This window comes from Magnolia sinica, chromosome 4 (assembly GCF_029962835.1).
Source record: "Magnolia sinica isolate HGM2019 chromosome 4, MsV1, whole genome shotgun sequence".
NCBI lineage: Eukaryota > Viridiplantae > Streptophyta > Magnoliopsida > Magnoliales > Magnoliaceae > Magnolia > Magnolia sinica.
In genome coordinates this window covers 21,891,031-21,909,315 of record NC_080576.1, presented here as the reverse complement: position 1 = coordinate 21,909,315, position 18,285 = coordinate 21,891,031, and the positions used below count along the sequence as shown (strand labels likewise).

Below are 18,285 nucleotides of genomic sequence, written 5' to 3'. Positions count from 1 at the left end.
CAAGGACAAGGTAGTGAACTACAAAGAGAATCTTATACGAGACTGCTACAAATGTTTTGGGGAAGGAGTGGCATGAGGCATTGTGTTCCAAATAGACCTTAACGATGAGGAACATGAAGACTGTGCAGAGTTGTTTTCTAGAAGAGTTACATATTCCTAGTTTCAAGGATGACACTAGACTCTGGAAATATAATGCAAAAAGCAAGTTCTCTTCAGATCTTTCTTTAAGCTCTTGCAGGTAAAGATGTGTCAACCTTCGGCACTTCAATGTGGGATTCAAATTCCCTCGCAAAGTAGACTCCCATAGCAGATAAAATTTCCATTCCTGACCACCTTCTAAGTAGCAACCATCACCGTCCAAATGTGTGCCTCATGTGCAAGAAGGAAGAAGAATGTCCACCACATATTACTTTGTTATGGGATTACCTTGTCAATTTGGAATGTCTTTATTGGGACTGTCAAGACAGTCAACGGGCCTGCCTGGGTCATGCAGAGGTCTGTTCAGGCCCAACCCACAAAGTAAAACCTAAGCTCAAGCCTGGCCTGAGCCCCATATTGAGCTGAAATAGACAGGTCCCAGCCCAGCCAGAGATGATTATCCCAGGCCCGAGCCAGCCCAAAAAGCACTGGGATGGTCCTACTATCAGGTGTTCCATCCATGTGTACACGAATGATACATAGTGATGCGGACACAGGTGCATTCAAGGTGTACCAACGAAGAAAGCGCCAACCACAAGTGCCGTCCTTGTGGATAGGCGAATATTGAGGAGCTGAAGACCTTTCACATGTGATTGGACATATAGAAGACCCCACTTAGGGAAGACACATGTGAAGGAAGATTGGAGAAAGAAGACCGAGCGCACAAAATTTCCCATACTTATGTTATTTGTGCATTTTTTGACTTAATTAAGGGTCTTTTAGTAATCTTATATCTTTATTTGCTTATTCTAGGGGTATTTTAGTAATTTTATGTCTTTATTTGCTTATTTAAGTGGGGTAAAGCCCTAAACACGAATTTCAACTATTGATGAATGAAAAGCAAACCCTTTGGTTGCCTCCTTCCTCTCTTCTCTCTAATGGTGCTTCTTCTCTCCCCTTGATCTTCTTCTTCTAATTTCTTCTTGTGCCCCTCCAACTTCCTCAAGGTAATAACTTTCTTTCTTCTATTTTTTTGTTTTGGCTAAGTCCTCTTCGATCAAAATCTTGAGAACCGATCTAAACCCTAAATCCCCAAATTCTCAAATCCCTAATCCGAGAAACTTCTTGGTTCTTCGGACTAGTGATCTTCATTGATCGATTGGGTGTGACCATGCAAGATCGGGAGGTCTCATCCCTCGCCGGATCCAACCTAAGTAGTAATTGAATTCCATACTCCATGGTTGTAGTGATGGCCCGCTCCATTGCATGTTTCCTTTATGATTTTCTCAGTTATGATGATTATTGTTAGAATTTTAGATCATTTATTCCTTTTATTTCCGCTGTTTAATTATTTCCATGAGCATGCATCAAAATTAGGGCTGTCCTACGTCACATAGTGGTCCATCCATACTGGGGCAAGCTTTTTGGATGGTCTGCACTGCCTAACATGCATCGATCATGATTGGAGGATGAGCTAGTGTCATTTTCGAAGATGCGGTGAATACTCGCACCCATGTGATTAATTTTCCACACTGTAGGAGGGCCCATAATCAAAATAGCACCTATTTGATTATCATAACCATTTGAGCAGAGAAGGCTTTCAAGGGCTATAAATGAAAGTATTATCATATATGTGCTAAATTATAAAAATACCCTTTGAAACCCTAAACGGGTCCGTCCAACAGGCTTTTATACACAGCCCCGAACTCGGCCTGATTAATAAACACGTGTGAATTTTAGGCCCAGACCTGGCCCTTGGGCCTAATACTGGCCCACTTACACTGACTCAAGCTTGACCCAGCGTGAACCAGGCCTAAAAGATGAAAGCTCAACAGGTCAGCCCTACCCTTGCCCAATCTCATCAATATGCAATTGGTTTTTGATGAAAAGCTGAGACATCTTTTTGAAGGTTAGGGCTCCTGTCCATTCAAGGAAAAGGGGAGAACTCTATGGAGAATGCTTCCTTTCACTACTTGTTGAGAAATTTGGAAGGAAATGAATGATTGGAACCAGTGTTTTAAATAGCAGCAGCATGTTGCATAGCATTCAGCCCGCTATAGCGAGTGGCGTAAGTAGCGTAGCATAAGCTACATGATACTTCTATTTTTTAAGCATGTTCAAACAAATTAATTATCATTTATCAAAAGCCAATCCACATATATAAACCAAATCAAATCATTATCACATCAACAACTTTATAAGCAAACCACTTTAATTAATAATGTCTAATTGAAACCACAAGTCACAAGTATGAAAAGAAATTAAAATCCCACAGTTTGAGTCTATTAAGTACAAAATATAAAATACAATTATCATTTATAATTTTAAAAAAACATAGCATAAGCTACAAACGCTACGCGTATGCTATGACACTACATACACTACACGTACACTATGACCCCCGAAATGTATGCTACAAGAGATTTACGCTATTTTGCTAACACTATGTAGCGTCGTGTAGCTAGCTACGGACGCTATTCAAAACACTGACTATAACTTAAACAAAGTTACTAGTGACAGTTTAGAGTCCTTTTGAAAAAGTTTGCCTTTCTTCATTGACAATTGCCCATTATATAGGTAGATTACAAGCTATTTAGGGAAGAAATACAAGCTGATCTTCAGCCCCTACCATATATACATCTATCTAAATATACTGTACAGCTAATATATCCTAATTAAGGAAGGAATAAATCTGTATAACTGTCATATCAGTCAAAGCTGTAGATATTAGCTGTAAATCTGCTATTAGCTGTAAATCTGCTGTAGATATTAGCTGTAAATCTGTAAATCTGTAAATCTGTAAAGCTGTAAATCTGTAAATCTGTAAAGCTGTAAATCTGCTGTGTAGATTGATATTTCCTTTGACATCCCCCCTCAAATTGATGCTGGTAAATCGACAAGCAGCAATTTGCTAACGAGAAAATGATGGCGCTGACGTGGCATGGATTTTGTGAAGATATCGGCGATCTGCAAAGTTGTGGAGATATGTGGAAGAGTGATGACTTGATGATCATAGGCTTCCCTGATTGAGTGACAGTCAACCTCGATGTGCTTGGTGCGTTCGTGATAGACTGGGTTTGCGGCAATTTGGATGGCACTAGTGTTGTCAGCATGGAGTGGAGTAGGATGTACGGGAATGAAACTGAGCTCTGTGAGGAGACCACGCAGCCAAATGATCTCGGAGCATGCTGCAGACATGGCTCGGTACTCGGCCTCAGTAGATGATTTGGAGACGTGGTCCTGCTTCTTGCATTTCCAAGAGATAAGGGCATCACCAAGAAACATACACCAGCCGGTAGTAGATTTCCTGGTGTCTGGGCAGCCAGCCCAGTCAGCGTCACTATAGGCTTGTAGCTGAAGTGAAGAACCGGAAGGGAAGAATAAGCCACGAGTAGGTGTCCCAAGAATGTAGCGAATTATGCGGCGGACTGCAGATAGATGGAGATGCCTCGGTGCTTGCATGAATTTGCTGACGGTATGAACAGCATAAGAGATGTCTGGTCGGGTAATGGTTAGATAGATAAGACTACCAACCAACTTCCGATAGGTAGTAGGATCCTCAAGAAGCTTCCCTTCGTCACGTTGATATTTCACATTAAGTTCCATGGGGGTGTCAACCCAAGTAGCGTTGGTGAGACCGGCTAGCTGAACCAGATCTTGACTATACTTGTGCTGATGCAAGAGGAGACCGTGCGGCTGATGATGCACCTCTAAACCCAAGAAATAGGTGAGCTGGCCAAGATCTTTCATGTGAAATGTAGAATTCAACAAAGTCTGAACCGCAGAGATTGCCTCCAAGTCAGAGCCAGTGATGGCGATATCGTCCACATAAACAAGGAGGACGACGATACCTGTGGATGTCCTTTGTAGAAAAGGAGAGGAGTCATACTGACTTTGAGTGAAAGAAAAACTAAGCAAAGTAGATCGAAACTTCTCAAACCATACTCTTGGTGCCTGCTTCAAACCATACAAAGAACGTTTCAGTTTGCAAACATCAGTAGGTGAGGAAGTGGGCATACCAGAGGGAAGTTTCAAGTAAACGTCTTCCTTGAGATCACCGTGGAGAAATGCATTCTTAACATCCATTTGATGTAAGGGCCAGGATTGGGATGCAGCAAGAGCGAGTATAGTTCGGACAGTGGTCATTTTGGCGACCGGTGCAAAGGTCTCATCATAGTCGAGACCATATTCTTGTTTGTTGCCAAGTGCCACTAACCGAGCTTTGTAACGATCTATGGACCCATCGGAATTAAGCTTGATAGAAAACACGAACTTACTGCCAAGGGGTTTCACGGAGGAGGGACATGGAACAACATCCCATGTTTGGTTTTCTTCAAGTGCGAGAAGTTCGGTTTCAATTGCTTTTCGCCAACACTCATGCTCCATTGCCTGTTTATAAGATGAAGGAAGAGAAATAGACGACAAAGTGGCCGTGAAGGATGAAGGAGAAGAGAAACCAAACCTATCTGGGGGTCTACGAACCCGAGTACTGAGTCGGAGAGAGGGAGGTGCAGGTGCTGAAACAGGAGCAGCAGTCGGGGAAGAAGCTTGAGGGGGCTCAGGAGGTGCTGAAGGTTGGTGGGAAGTGGCGGTGGAACGTCGTCGATACACTGGAAGAGGTTTAGAAGGGACTGGATCTGCAAGAGAGTTAGGAAACATAGGCAAAACAGAAAATGAAGGAGAAACATGATCCTGATGGGTAGAAAAGAAATATTGATTTTCGAAAAAAATCACATTTCTAGAAACTCGAATGCGACACAGATTTGGATCATAGCAAAGAAAACCTTTCTGCTGTACTGAATATCCTAGAAAAGCACATTTAATTGACTGAGCCGTAAGTTTTGTGCGTTCATGTGCAGGAAGATGAACATAACAGACACAACCAAAGGTACGAAGGTTAGAATAAGTTGGAGGGTGACCAAATAACCTGGTGAAAGGTGAGTCATGGTTCAATGTGGGAGAAGGCAATCTATTAAATGGACAGCAGTGGAAAGAGCTTCACACCAAAATCGAGAGGGCGTGGAAGATTCTAACAGAAGAGTGCGAACCACATCAAGAAGGTGACGGTTCTTCCTTTCAGCCACTCCATTTTGTTGAGGTGTCGAAGGGCAAGACCGTTGAGAGATGATGCCATGATTCTGTAGGAAGTCCTGAAACAAATGAGACATATACTCACCCCCATTGTCAGAACGAAGGATTTTGACATGGGCCGAAAATTGTGTCTGAATATATGCATGAAAAATCTTAAAAACAGAAAATACTTCGTCTTTGGAATGAAGGAAATAAATCCATGTGAAACGACTATAGTCGTCAATAAAAGTGACAAAGTATTTGTAATTAGCATGCGAAGTGACTGGTGCCATACCCCACACATCACTATGTATCAGATCAAAAGGTTTGACAACATGCGGTGTGTGAAAAGGAAAGGGTAGAGTTTTACTTTTGCCAAGTCTGCAAGAATTGCAATCAAACTGAACAACACTAAGAGATGGTGTTTCATTATTCCCAAGAAAACTAGATTTCAATAAAGCATGAAGTACATTAGAGTTTGGATGTCCGAGACGTTTATGCCACGCTCGGTAATCAACATGAGCAGAATTACAAGCGACAAAAGGCAAAGAAAAAGAAGACAAAGGAAATTGAAGAGGAAAAAGACGTCCCACTTTAGGCCCCCTCGCGATCATCCGCCCTGACTGTTGATCCTGCACAACACAACCAGATTTAGAAAACTCTACTTTACAATCATTATCAACTAACTGACCGACAGACACAAGATTGGTGGTAAGACCGGGAGATACGAAGACATCAGTGAGAGAGGAGGAAACATCACCAGTGGCCGTGATAGGTAAATGATTGCCATCAGCAGTATGAATTTTGAGATTTCCAAAATATTTGTTTACATTGGTAAGAGAAGCAGCATTGTTTGTCATATGATAGGAAGCCCCGGAATCAAAGTACCAAGGAGATGATGTAGTGAAGGGTTTACCTGAGAGTCTTAAAGCTGAAAATGCCGAAATGATCATTTGTTGAATCATGTCAGGGGTCACGGGTTGGACTGAAACGGGAGCAGGAGCAGGAGCACTTTGTGTTGTATTCACCAAACTACCCGCACTAGAAGAGCCAACTGAGACAGTATATGTTGTCTCCGATTTCTTGGGGGGTCGAGTTGGGCATTCCTTGATGATATGGCCATCCTTTTTGCAATAGTTGCAGAATTTTCGGGGACAGTTTGCAGCATAATGACCAAATCCCTTGCAACAGAAGCACTGAACAGTGCTCATATCCCTGCTTCGTGGCCTGCCTTGTGTTGCATAGGCTACAGGAACAGATGTAGATCGTCGTTGTTCCATGGTGGTTTGAGTGAGAAGGCGTTGTTCCTCGTGAAGAAGATCATTTAGGCATGTATCCAAGGAGGGGACAGATTCTCGGTTCATAAGATTGGATCTGGTGCCTTCAAATTCAGACCTTAGTTTCATTAGAAATTGATCCCTCTGAGTAGTTTCATGGACAGATTGAACAGAACTAAGACCTTCGGATGGTAAGTCAGCATAAACTATATCAGTGTATTCAGCCCAAAGATTAGTGAATCTAGAGTAAAAATCGGAGATAGAAAGACTATCCTGTTGGAGAGTGGCCAATTCATGTTCAAGCTGGAAACGACGAGCAGTGTTTTGTTGACTGTAGACCTTCTTCAGGTATGTCCACATCTGAGCTGCAATCTGAGAAGATCGAAGGTTCAAGATGATGTTGGGTTCAACGGATCCCAAAATCCATGCCATAACTTGTGCGTCCTTGACTTCCCACTTGGCGTGTCGGTCTTTGTCTTTGTCTTTATCAGGAGCTAGGTTACTGCCATCAACATGTCCCCACGGCTCCTTACCTTTGACGAAAATCCTGAAATGAAACGCCCAAGCAGAGTAGTTCTTGCCATTGAAACGAATCAAAGAAACATCAGACTTATCGGAAGACATGAGGTCAACAGAACTAGAACAAGAATAACCGAGACTAAGAAACTTGAGAGCACGAGACAAATGGAAATTTAGAGCTATAGCTCTGATACCATGACAGTTTAGAGTCCTTTTGAAAAAGTCTGCCTTTCTTCATTGACAATTGCCCATTATATAGGTAGATTACAAGCTATTTAGGGAAGAAATACAAGCTGATCTTCAGCCCCTACCATATATACATCTATCTAAATATACTGTACAGCTAATATATCCTAATTAAGGAAGGAATAAATCTGTATAACTGTCATATCAGTCAAAGCTGTAGATATTAGCTGTAAATCTGCTATTAGCTGTAAATCTGCTGTAGATATTAGCTGTAAATCTGCTGTAAATCTGTAAATCTGTAAATCTGTAAAGCTGTAAATCTGCTGTGTAGATTGATATTTCCTTTGACAACTAGTCCCTTGAAGAAAATCGTGGAAAGGGCGAAAAGTAGCCTCATCAAGTAAGCATTGCTCAAGTACGAGTTATAGTTCATCCATTCTTCAAATTTGCCTAGATATCAGGCTAATGCAATCAACAGTGAGTCAGCTTCTTCCAAAGTCAAGGCACAATGGAATTTACCTCCCTTGGGTTGTGGAATATTAAATTTTGATGGTTGGAAACCAGGAAAATGTGGTGTTGGGGTGTCCTCGGGGATGCCTCTGGGGCCTTCCATATATCCTTCACAGGTCCTATGGGTTAGGGTGAGGCTAACAAAGCTAAAGCAGAAGCTTTATAGGAAGTGTTAGAAACTCTCTCCCATAATTTTCCAGGCCAATTTTGGTTGGAGGAGATTTTATAAATTTTATTTTTTCGACTAGTTCTCCTTTCCAAGAGTCGTGGAGGCTTCCCTTTATATTATATGAGATTCGTGATCTTGTAGCCGTGCTAAATGCTTGTTTCCCTGTGTGGATAGGGATGCTAATTATATCTATGAAGTTCTAGTAAAAGAGGGAAGCGATCATGAGTTTATATTGGGGACTCTTTCCCTCTTTAGTTTTATTAATAAATTATTTATTATCCATAAAAGAAAGGGTTCTAAAAACAATTCCTGTTCTATTATTTGAATTATTCATAGGGAGGGGGTAAAGAAGGGTGCTCACAAGAAGTGGTTTGGCCAAGTCGTATAATTGTTCTTTTTGCTGCAAGTATGCAACCCTAAGGGGTCGTTTGGATGCCTATAAATTCCTTAAGTAGTAATCGGATTACAAGTAATAGGATTACATTGGTTGTTTGGATGAGTGCATTTGCTTGTAATGGGATTACAAGTTGTAATAAAGCTGTAATCTGAAACATGGCAAAATGGCATGTCTCATATTACCGGTAAAGAAATTACATGCAACAGATCTATTTTTTGAAATTTTTCTATGCAGGGAGAATTGTGGCTTCAAGATTCCCACCCTCCCCTTCTTCCAATAGCCAGATCCATGGTTCAGTGATATAGACCATTGTGCATTTATGGCCCATTGTACACAAGCCCACTATACACGTTGGGCCACTGCAATCCTCTTTATGTGTATCATCCATCTATGTTCAAGGAATTAATAGTCATGATCTAGCCCACTGTACATGTGGGGTCATCCATCCATGGTCCCGTTGCATATGTAATCATGTATCATGCATGGCCCGCTTTGTAATCCATCTTTGTACCACTCTTTGTATACATGCATGGCCATGTACACATGGCCAGCATATGTAGGAGCCATTATACATGTGGAGCACACTATACACGTCTTATACTACATGCACGTGTGAATTAATAGTTAATTGTTTATATTCAATAGTTTCTTATTACAAAAGGGAATTTGAATTAGTGAGCCCACTTTTATGGCCCACCAAATGATTGGTTTAGTATAAGGATCAACTATAAGCTTTATTGAGTTGGGCTTATCCCAATGCTCCATCTTAAATGAAGACTTCATATGTCATTTGACGATTTTTAAAGGATTTATCATTTCAAGCTCTATTATGTGTGAATACCCAACTATAAGTTGTAAACAATTTACAAGTTATCCAAACACAGACAATTGTTTGCCTCCTGTAGACAGATTATAGCTTAAAGCCAAACAAGATCGGCTATAAACACTTTACACCAGATTACCTGTAATCATATTACAACTTAAGTATTTTACAGGCATCCAAACAACCCCTAAAGCATTTACTTAGGAAGATCATTTTCAGCATGAAGACATCAAAACTCGGAACATATGTGCTATGCACCAGGAAAGATATCGAATGAATCATTTTCTCATTCATTATCTAATGGCAAGTGCAACCTGGAGCTTTTCTCTCAAATTTTGGTAAACATTTATTTGCACATGTGAATAGAGATGTTAATTATAGTTATGATGTCCTACCGAAAGAAGAAATTAATGCAAGTTCCTTTGTATTGGCGACTCGTTCCCTCTTTAGTTTTCTTAAGCAATTCTTTGTTATCCACAGTGTTTTAAATATCGATGATATCAGCCGATATATCCCACGATATATCTTGTATCCCACCTATGCGATACGAAACGCACAGGTAGTGCCGATATATCCCACCTATTCAATCTAGTGAGCATTTTCAATTTTCGTTCCATGTTTTTGTTGTAAATCACATTAAACCAGTGTCAAATGGTTACAAATCTATGATTCTTCATGTTTTCCATGAAAAATCATAGATTTGGAACTTCAATTTCAAGATTTGGTGGAGATGGGTCAAGTTGCGGAAAATTAAAAAAAATCAAAATTTCTCAATTTCTCGCAAATCAGTTGTAATCTTTGTATCCAAACACAAAATTAAACATGTATGTAACCGGATCTAGTGATTCTTTTTTTGCTTTTGAATGTATTGCTTGTGTTTCCATACATGTCTTCTAACGTTTATGAATTATATGAATAGACTTTAAATATACTTGCGTCGGTTCAATTGGTAAGCGCATATATTAGGACCCCATACAAAGGAAACCCCTATTATCTGCACCCTTTTTTTTTGTAATGTTTTGATTTCTAAGTGTGTATTGATGTCCTTCTCAACAACCCCTAAAGTTTCATTGAAAAAACCGACCAATTTTCCAATGTTCCCATGTTTCCCAACAACAGCGATACATTACGCAATACAAACGATATATCCCATGCGCTAACCGATATGTATCCGTATCCCAAGGGTGTGATACATTACACGATAACGATATTTAAAAAAATGGTTATCCATAAAAGAAAAGGTTGAATTATTCGCGTGGAGGAATAGGGAAGGGTTGCTCATACAAGGCGATCCACCCTAAGTCCTAAAATTATTGTTTTTTGTTGGACCACAAACCTCAAAGCAAATACAAATACCATTTTCGGCACAATGATGTCAAATTTCAAAAAAATATGCGTCATGCACTGAAAGGAAAAGAGAACATATCATTTTGTCATTCATTCAAGGGAAGCACAACTTGGGAGTTTTCCTCTCAAATTGTGCTTTAGACAATGTTAACTGGGATAATCAAATCGGTCGGGCTTAGGACCCAGTTGCACATTCCCTCCTATGAACTACGAAATTGCCACTTGAGTCAGATACTCAAATCCTCAAAGAAGGGTAACGATAAGGGATCTTCCCTTCCCAATAATTGAATCCAATTTTACTAGGATTGTTTAACTCTGGAGTTATCAATTTTTAGAAATTGTTGCAAATCATGCCAACTAGACAACAAATTCAACTTGTGATATTGTTAGGTAAGTATTTTAAATTTTTAACATGATTGTATGTTATGAGTAGTGACCAATTTGGATTTTGAGGATCCTTCAAAAACAATCCTTGCCCTGCTCGTAATCCATAATAGTATATTCTGGTAGTTTCCATCTAAGAATTATGCCAAGGTTAAATTCGCAGTTGTTATGGAAAGAGACCCACAAACCAAAATGTTCTGTACATAGGTGGAACGGTTGGTATGTTTAAGAAAGAATTAACGGGTGCATCGTCTCATGGGGCATTTTAGTTACTGGAAGCATTTTCTTTTTTTTAAGTATTCTCATGTTGGTATATGGAGTACAATTTTGGTAACAACAAAGTGGAAACGAGGAATTAGTTAAGATTGTTCATCAAGAAGTTTCCCAAAATTATCACTTTTGATATCTTGGGTAAATAATTCATGAGAGCAGAGAGTTTGAGAAAAATGTTGCCCATAGGATTCAAGCTAGGTGGAAGAAACAGCTATTTGACTCTGGAGTTTTGTGTGATTGTTGTGCATCACTCAAAATTGAAAGGGAAATTTTATAGCAAAGCTACAAGACCGGCCATGCTTTACGAGATAGAATGTTGGGCAGTTAAGGAGCAAGATGTTTATAGGATGACTATAGCTGAAATAAGGATGTTGAGATGGATGAGTGGCAAGACAACGAAGGATAGAATAGAAAAATAATGCATTCTGAGGAACCTAGGAGTAACACCAATGGGTAATAAGATGAGGGAATATAGACTTAGATGGTTTGGTCATGTACGACATAAATCAAGAATTGTCCCGGTTAGTAGTGAGCTAGTACAAGTTGAAGGCTCTAAAGGGCAGGGGGAAGGCCCAAAAGGACGTAAGTAGATGCACTAAGAAAAGACTTGATGATCTATGGTCTAACTAATGTTATGGCCCTTGTTAGAGTGGAATGGCAGAACAGGATTCATGTAGCTGACCCCAGTGAATAGGGATAAGGCTTGAAATGATGATGATGGTGATGTATCCTCCTACTGGTTTCGATGACTTTAATGGGGTTGAGGTGTTAGACCATATTGTTTTCCATCTCATGTGTCCGAAGCTTGCAAATGTCCTTATTTGAGCATCCTTATTTGTCCCTCTGTTTGAATGAAATCAGTACTTATACTTAAGAAAAGCATCTGCCGCTTGAGATGGAGGAATTGCCATCGGGAGTGCATTTCTTTACTCCAAAATTGACTGACATCAATTCTGCAATCCCCATACCACAATGTAGCTGCAAAATCATTAAAGTGCCACACAACCCATGATTGTGTATGATGCCATGCCTCCCATTCAAATCAACACAAAGTTCAAAACCAACAAACTTTCCACAAAATTCACAGATTCAGGCATATGAAAATCATCTTCAACGCCAACATGAGAATTCCAAAACATGTTTCCATAGACCCTCCAAGATTGAATAACTAGTCAAAACAGCCTCAAGAATTGAAAGAAAAAGAATTCCGAACACATATTATTAGAAACGGCGGACTGAAAATGCAGTTCATAACCTGTATTCGACCACGGAAACAAATTCAAATCCAATTTGACTTTTTTTGTACTATTGCACTTGCATACTCTTGCTACCAAAGAAAACTCTAGCATGATATAATAAAATTAAATATTTAAAAAATAATAATTTTAAAATCATGCACGCTCAGAAGAATTTGAAGCAGCATCAAAAACCCATTTCATACATCACAAATCCTAGAAACGCATCAGAAAACCCTAATTCTTGTACCTGGAGCATGGATCCCAAAACCCTAGATAAAGGCTCCAAGAACTCGAAGAAAATGGAAGGTTCGAGAATAAGAAACGGGGGAACGTGGAGATTTGATAGCTTACCTCTGAGAGGGTGGCGAGGGAGCAGCAGGCGTTGAAGTGGATTTCGCGCGGGAATTTGGAGCTGAATTCCGCGGCGATTTCTTCCAACGGGCGTTCATCCGCATTGAGTAGCGAGAGCAGCGTCTTTGAGTCTTCCACGCCGATCATCGTCAAGATTGCAGCGGATAAATCGGGAATGAAAAAGAAAGAGAATCGTAGAGTGAGGTTTCAGATGTCCAATTAGAAGTTGGAAAGGAGAGGTTTATATGTAGGATAGACGCATAGAGTAGGAAAGCACATTGATCGTTAGGGGTCGTTTGGATGATGTACGGTTTTAAGTTGTAAACACTTCACATGTTAAAAGAGTTTGGCGTAAATTTTCACACGTTCACATATTATTTTATTTGATTTTAAGGGATAATTTATTTGCAAATATATTATTTATAATAAATTATGTACAAAGAAAATATTCATATCACATATAACTCCAGAAAATAAATACGGTCAAAATTTACAAATCACGTAAAATATGACCTTTTTTTTGCCCTAAGAGACATCAGAGTGTGCAGTCGACGGATTGGATGTCCTCCACTGATCACAATGAGCACCGCGTGTAATTTGAAAGTTTTTAACTATGGACATTTCATCCTTCAATCTTGTGTGGTCCATTTAATAATCATAAAAATTGTTTGATGATAATTAATTTTTCATTTTCTTTTCATTATAAAAAAGCATCAAGAGAAGTACATGATGGATACATTGGATGTACCATTAGCATTATAATGTGCCTCACACATCATAAACCTCACACATCATAAACGTATATTAATTGGTGTATTCTATCACATATCGTGACTTTTAGCCAGTGAGACTTTACTTGTATAATGAATGATAGCTTTTTACATGGTTAAGTTCTGAAATATAACTAAAAGTTGCCCTATGTTTGTGTTGTAAAGTCTTTACAAGCAAAAGTAGCTATCTAAACAACTCTTGTAATTTGTTTGCCTTTAATTGCTTTGTAACTAAAGAATTTTACAAGCATCCAAACACCCTTTACAACAGTGGAAGCTTGGGGGACTCAAATTTGGTAGTCACCCCTCTAGTGCCGGTATTGGTCAATGCTCCATAAACCCCACCGTGATACATGTGTTTTATCCACTCTAGCCATCCATTTTCCATCTCATTTTAGGGCATGGGCCCAAAATTAGGAAGTTCCAAATCTCAAGTGGACCACACTGCGAGAAATAATAGTGATTGGATGTTACCATTGAAATACGATAATGCACTTATTTGTGTACTTTATTTGTTAATCACGTGCATTAGTGTATTAGGGAATCAGTTGAGCCCTTGAAAGTTGAATACCAAGAACACGTTAAGATTTGAGCATCAAATAAATGAATAACATGTATATGAGGTGTCATGATGACTTTAACCTCAATCCAAAACAACCACTAACCTCTAGATGATCATGCTTTAAATATATAAACTTCGTTTGATCATACATTAGCATTATAAGCTCGACTGGAACATAATAAATAAAGCCAAAAGATATGCAAAGCTATTGTGAAATCATATGTCAAAAACCGCAATTTTCGAGTGGTCATCGATCTCATCGACAGAGTGTCGATGGGTCTCGATGGCATCGAAGATTCACTCAATGGTGTCGAGTAGGAAACTTATAACTGCCCAACAAGCATTAACCTGTACACCCAAGTTGCTCAATGGCATCGAGATCCTACCCGATGAAATCGAATAAGCTGCTCGATGGCATTGAAGATTGTTCGATGGCATCAAAGACCACTCTATGACATTAGGTAGAAGCATCATATCTCTCCATCAACATTTTATTTTGAAATTCTATAAACTCAATCCCATCGAACTGGCCAATATCTGCCATTTTTCTTATCGTTGGAACTTGATCCATATATATAAAGTATTTGGTATTTGGGCTTTTTGATGGGTTTTTTTTGTACAAATAAAGGCTGAGTATTTTTACACTCATATTGCACATCATAAACCTCCATCTAAAGAGTTTCATACCACTCTTCATGTGATTCTTCACTCTAATGAACATTTCATGCTCCTATTCGAAGACGTGGATGAAGTCTCACCATTTTTGAGACTAGACACTATGCCTACAGTAGAATCATTGTCTAAACTCTACAAAAGACCCATATAGGTGAATCTCTTATGAATTGCAACACTCTCATGTGATGTAGGAGATTCACCCAACCTCCCCTGCCCCGGTCACTTGATTGGCACATCATATGCAAGGTAAACGACTCGAAGTTGAAGCATTAACAAGCATCAGCATCAACATTCGGGAGAATAAAATAGGAGCAAATTCAAGCATGAAAGAGCTTTTAGGCTACAACATAAGAAGGCATATTAACGTGGCTTGATTCGACAAATAAGTTGTTAAGTGTTGGTCCACATACTCCCTTTCCTTCCGTATGATCGAGGGTAAGAGTTTTTAACCCAAACTGGACAGGTTATTGTATATGACATAGTTTCTAGTGTAGGGCCGAATTCATTAGACACATATGCGTACATGTTAGTCTTTGTGGGAGTCTCCAGCGGGAGTAAACACGGGTCATTGGATTATGACCGTTATCGTTGGTTAGCCAATAGAAAATCAACTAAAGTCTCTTGCGGGAGTCTCCGATTGGAGTGTATGCTTGACGAGTCACTGTGTAGACCTCTGACAAGAGTGTATGCTTGTATGTGTTAGAAGCGAACCTAATTTAAAAACTCCAATAGTGAAGACCGGTACACTCAAGGAGAGTGTGTTTGCTTGGAGTGGAGTAAGGAAACCAAACCATTATATATGTTTGTGTTTTGCGATTGTGAATTTACGTACATGTTGAATTCGTGTTTGTGTGTTTGATTAGTCAATTCATATGAATGCTTAATTTGGATTGTATGCTAGGCACTTAACTTATAAAACACATGCAATTTTACCATCATTTATATACTAATTGCTTCATTGGAATATCGTGTATGGTCTATCATGTGTAGTTTGTGGTTGGATCCACTCTTGACTTGAAAGCCTCAACGTTATTTGCTTTACTTAGCTTCAATTGGTAAATTATTTAATTAGGCAATTGGATTTTATTTGAAATCTTTTAATCGATTCTAATTACCTTTTTATTGGACATAACCATTAATTCATTTGTTCCACCAAGCTTCCACACACATAACCCGAGTGCACTACCACCACCTCACGCAATTTCAAAAACTTCACATGGTCCACTGTAATGTGCCATCAAACATGCTGATTAGATCACATAAACATGGACGAAGGGAAAAACACAAATATCATCTTGATCCAATACCTTTTCAGCCCCAAGAAGTTTTTAACAGGGGGTGTTCAATCATCACTATTATAAAAACTTCTTAAGGGACAAACGATTTGGATCGAGCTTATATTCGTGTTTTCCGTTCATCAAGGTGTGTGTGACTTAAATAACATTTTGGATGGCAATTAAACATTCTGATGGGCCTTGAAGTGTTTAATGTTGGGCGTTCAATCACCAGTGTTTTCTGTTACGGGGGTAAAATTGGACTAACCAAAAACTAGAATGAGATAGAGATGACAAAGAAGACAACTCGGATAAGGAGGTTGGGCAAGAGTTCGGCCTCAACTATGAGCACAACCTCCACAGCTAACTCGAGCACCAACTATAAGCGATGGCCTCAATCGCTTAGCTGACATCCCACTATTCCCGACCTATGAACAACTATAAATATTGACCTGACCATGACTAGAGGCCTTAACCTCAAAACTCGATCCCGATCACAGTCATCAATTAAGCTCAGTTTGCAGGACCTCAACCAATATGACTCAGAAGTTGGGCTCGGCTATTCACCACGACCTCCTCGAATGCCGACCACTAGGAGATATCTCTTTCGTATACAGAAATGATTACTTCCCCAAGATATTTGCCGAGAATCATGCCAAAGTAAGCGCCATATACATAATGAAAGATCCCTTGTGTGATATGTACCTACATGGCAAACTTATTACCATATATGGAACAGGTCTCGAAGAGGCTATAAATAAAAACCCTACCTACAGTAGAAGGTATGCACGATTACCCTAATTCGACCAGACCCAGAGCGTGCTATTTTGACTTATGCAAAAGAAGGTCCCCGGCCACAACTAAGGTCCCCCATTGTCACTTGGTCTTGTAGGTACACGACAGTCTAATAGGGATGATCAGATCTCAACATCAACATTTCTCATGTGTGATCCACCTAAGATTTAGATCTTCATTTATGGGCTCATGCCCTGAAATGAGCTGGTAAAATGGATGGGGAGAGACGTTATGGTAGGGGCCATAACACCGAGGGGTCATTACTGAGTCCGTGTCCACTCGGACTTGGGTGGGATTAGCTAGGCGAGGTAACAACTCAGGGTGTGAGTCCTTGACAACGGGCCCACCTTGATGTATGTGTTGTATATTCACCCTGTCCATCAATTTTGATAGATCATTTTAGAGCACTTTTCCAAAAAATGAAATAGATTCAAATCTCAAGTAGACCACACCAAGGGAAACAATGGTCACTAGATGCCCTCTATTAAAAAATTTCCAAAGCCAATGGTGAATTTTATTTGCCATCTAACTAGTTGGTAAGCCCACATAGACTTGGACAAAGAGAAAACACAAATATCAGCTTAATAGAAAATTGACATAGTTTTTAATAGTCAACGACCACTGTTTCCGGTGTTGTGGTCCACTTGAGAGTTGTATGTGCTTCATTTTTTGGGATGGGAGTGGATATACAACAAAGACATGAAGGTGCGTCTGCAGTCAGGGACTAGCCCACTAAGTGCCTCCCCTTGGGTAGTGACACACCTCCCATACCCACATACTCATCACCGTTCTAAGAGCTCTTACACCCAATGCACATGTCTTATCCGCACCATCCATCCACTTTGCCTACTCATTTTGAACCTGAAAAATATAACAAATCTAAATCTAAGGTGCACTGCAACACAATAAATAATAGTAATTGAATGCTCACCATTAAAAGCTTCATAGGGCCCACTATAATGCTTATTTGCCTTCCAGCCTGTTGAATAGGTAATTAGCTTGATCCAAAGCTTTTGTGACCTCGGGAAAAGTTTAACGGTGGGCATTCAATCACATTTGTTTCTTATGGTGTAGTTCACTTGAGATTTGGATTTGCTTTATTTTTGAGCTTATGCCTTAATATGATCCGTAAAAATGGATGACCTGCATGTATATAACAAACACAACATGGTAGGTCCACATAGCTTTTTCTAGCACGGACGGGTACTAAGCTGGGTAATGGTGGGTCGCTTGCGAAATCCGTCATGGGGGATTAGGTGTGATTACTTGTAACGTCCCGAATTTTCGCTATTTTGGATCGCTAAAATTCCTATATATATAAACTAGCATATGTCGTCACTTACTGGCCCTTGATGCTCGAGTTGAGCCTATATGTAGGTGATACCAATAAAGAATGGCACAAATTCAATTAATTAACCATAAGAAGCCAACGAATCCGCCCAATCACTTAAGCATCGATTTTAGCCTCATGATCTGTTGAAAGGTATAAGAATTAGGTATGATTCCATCACAAATCCATGCTTAAGA

The 18,285-nt window shown here is 39.6% G+C and overlaps 1 protein-coding gene across 2 annotated transcripts in view; it reads right to left on the bottom strand.

The window, feature by feature from the left end:
• The window catches only part of LOC131242744 (uncharacterized), a 34,318-nt gene extending 21,358 nt beyond the window's left edge, over window positions 1–12,960 (bottom strand). The window contains exon 1 of one of the 2 annotated variants that reach the window (XR_009169711.1): window positions 12,683–12,960. Coding sequence is in view for 1 of the 2 variants with exons in the window: in XM_058241582.1 (XP_058097565.1) it covers window positions 12,683–12,829 (147 nt within the window). In the remaining variant the exon portion in view is untranslated. The remainder of the gene's footprint in view (window positions 1–12,682) is intronic. The other variant, XM_058241582.1, reaches the window with a different exon arrangement.
• Between the last annotated feature and the right edge of the window lie 5,325 nt (window positions 12,961–18,285).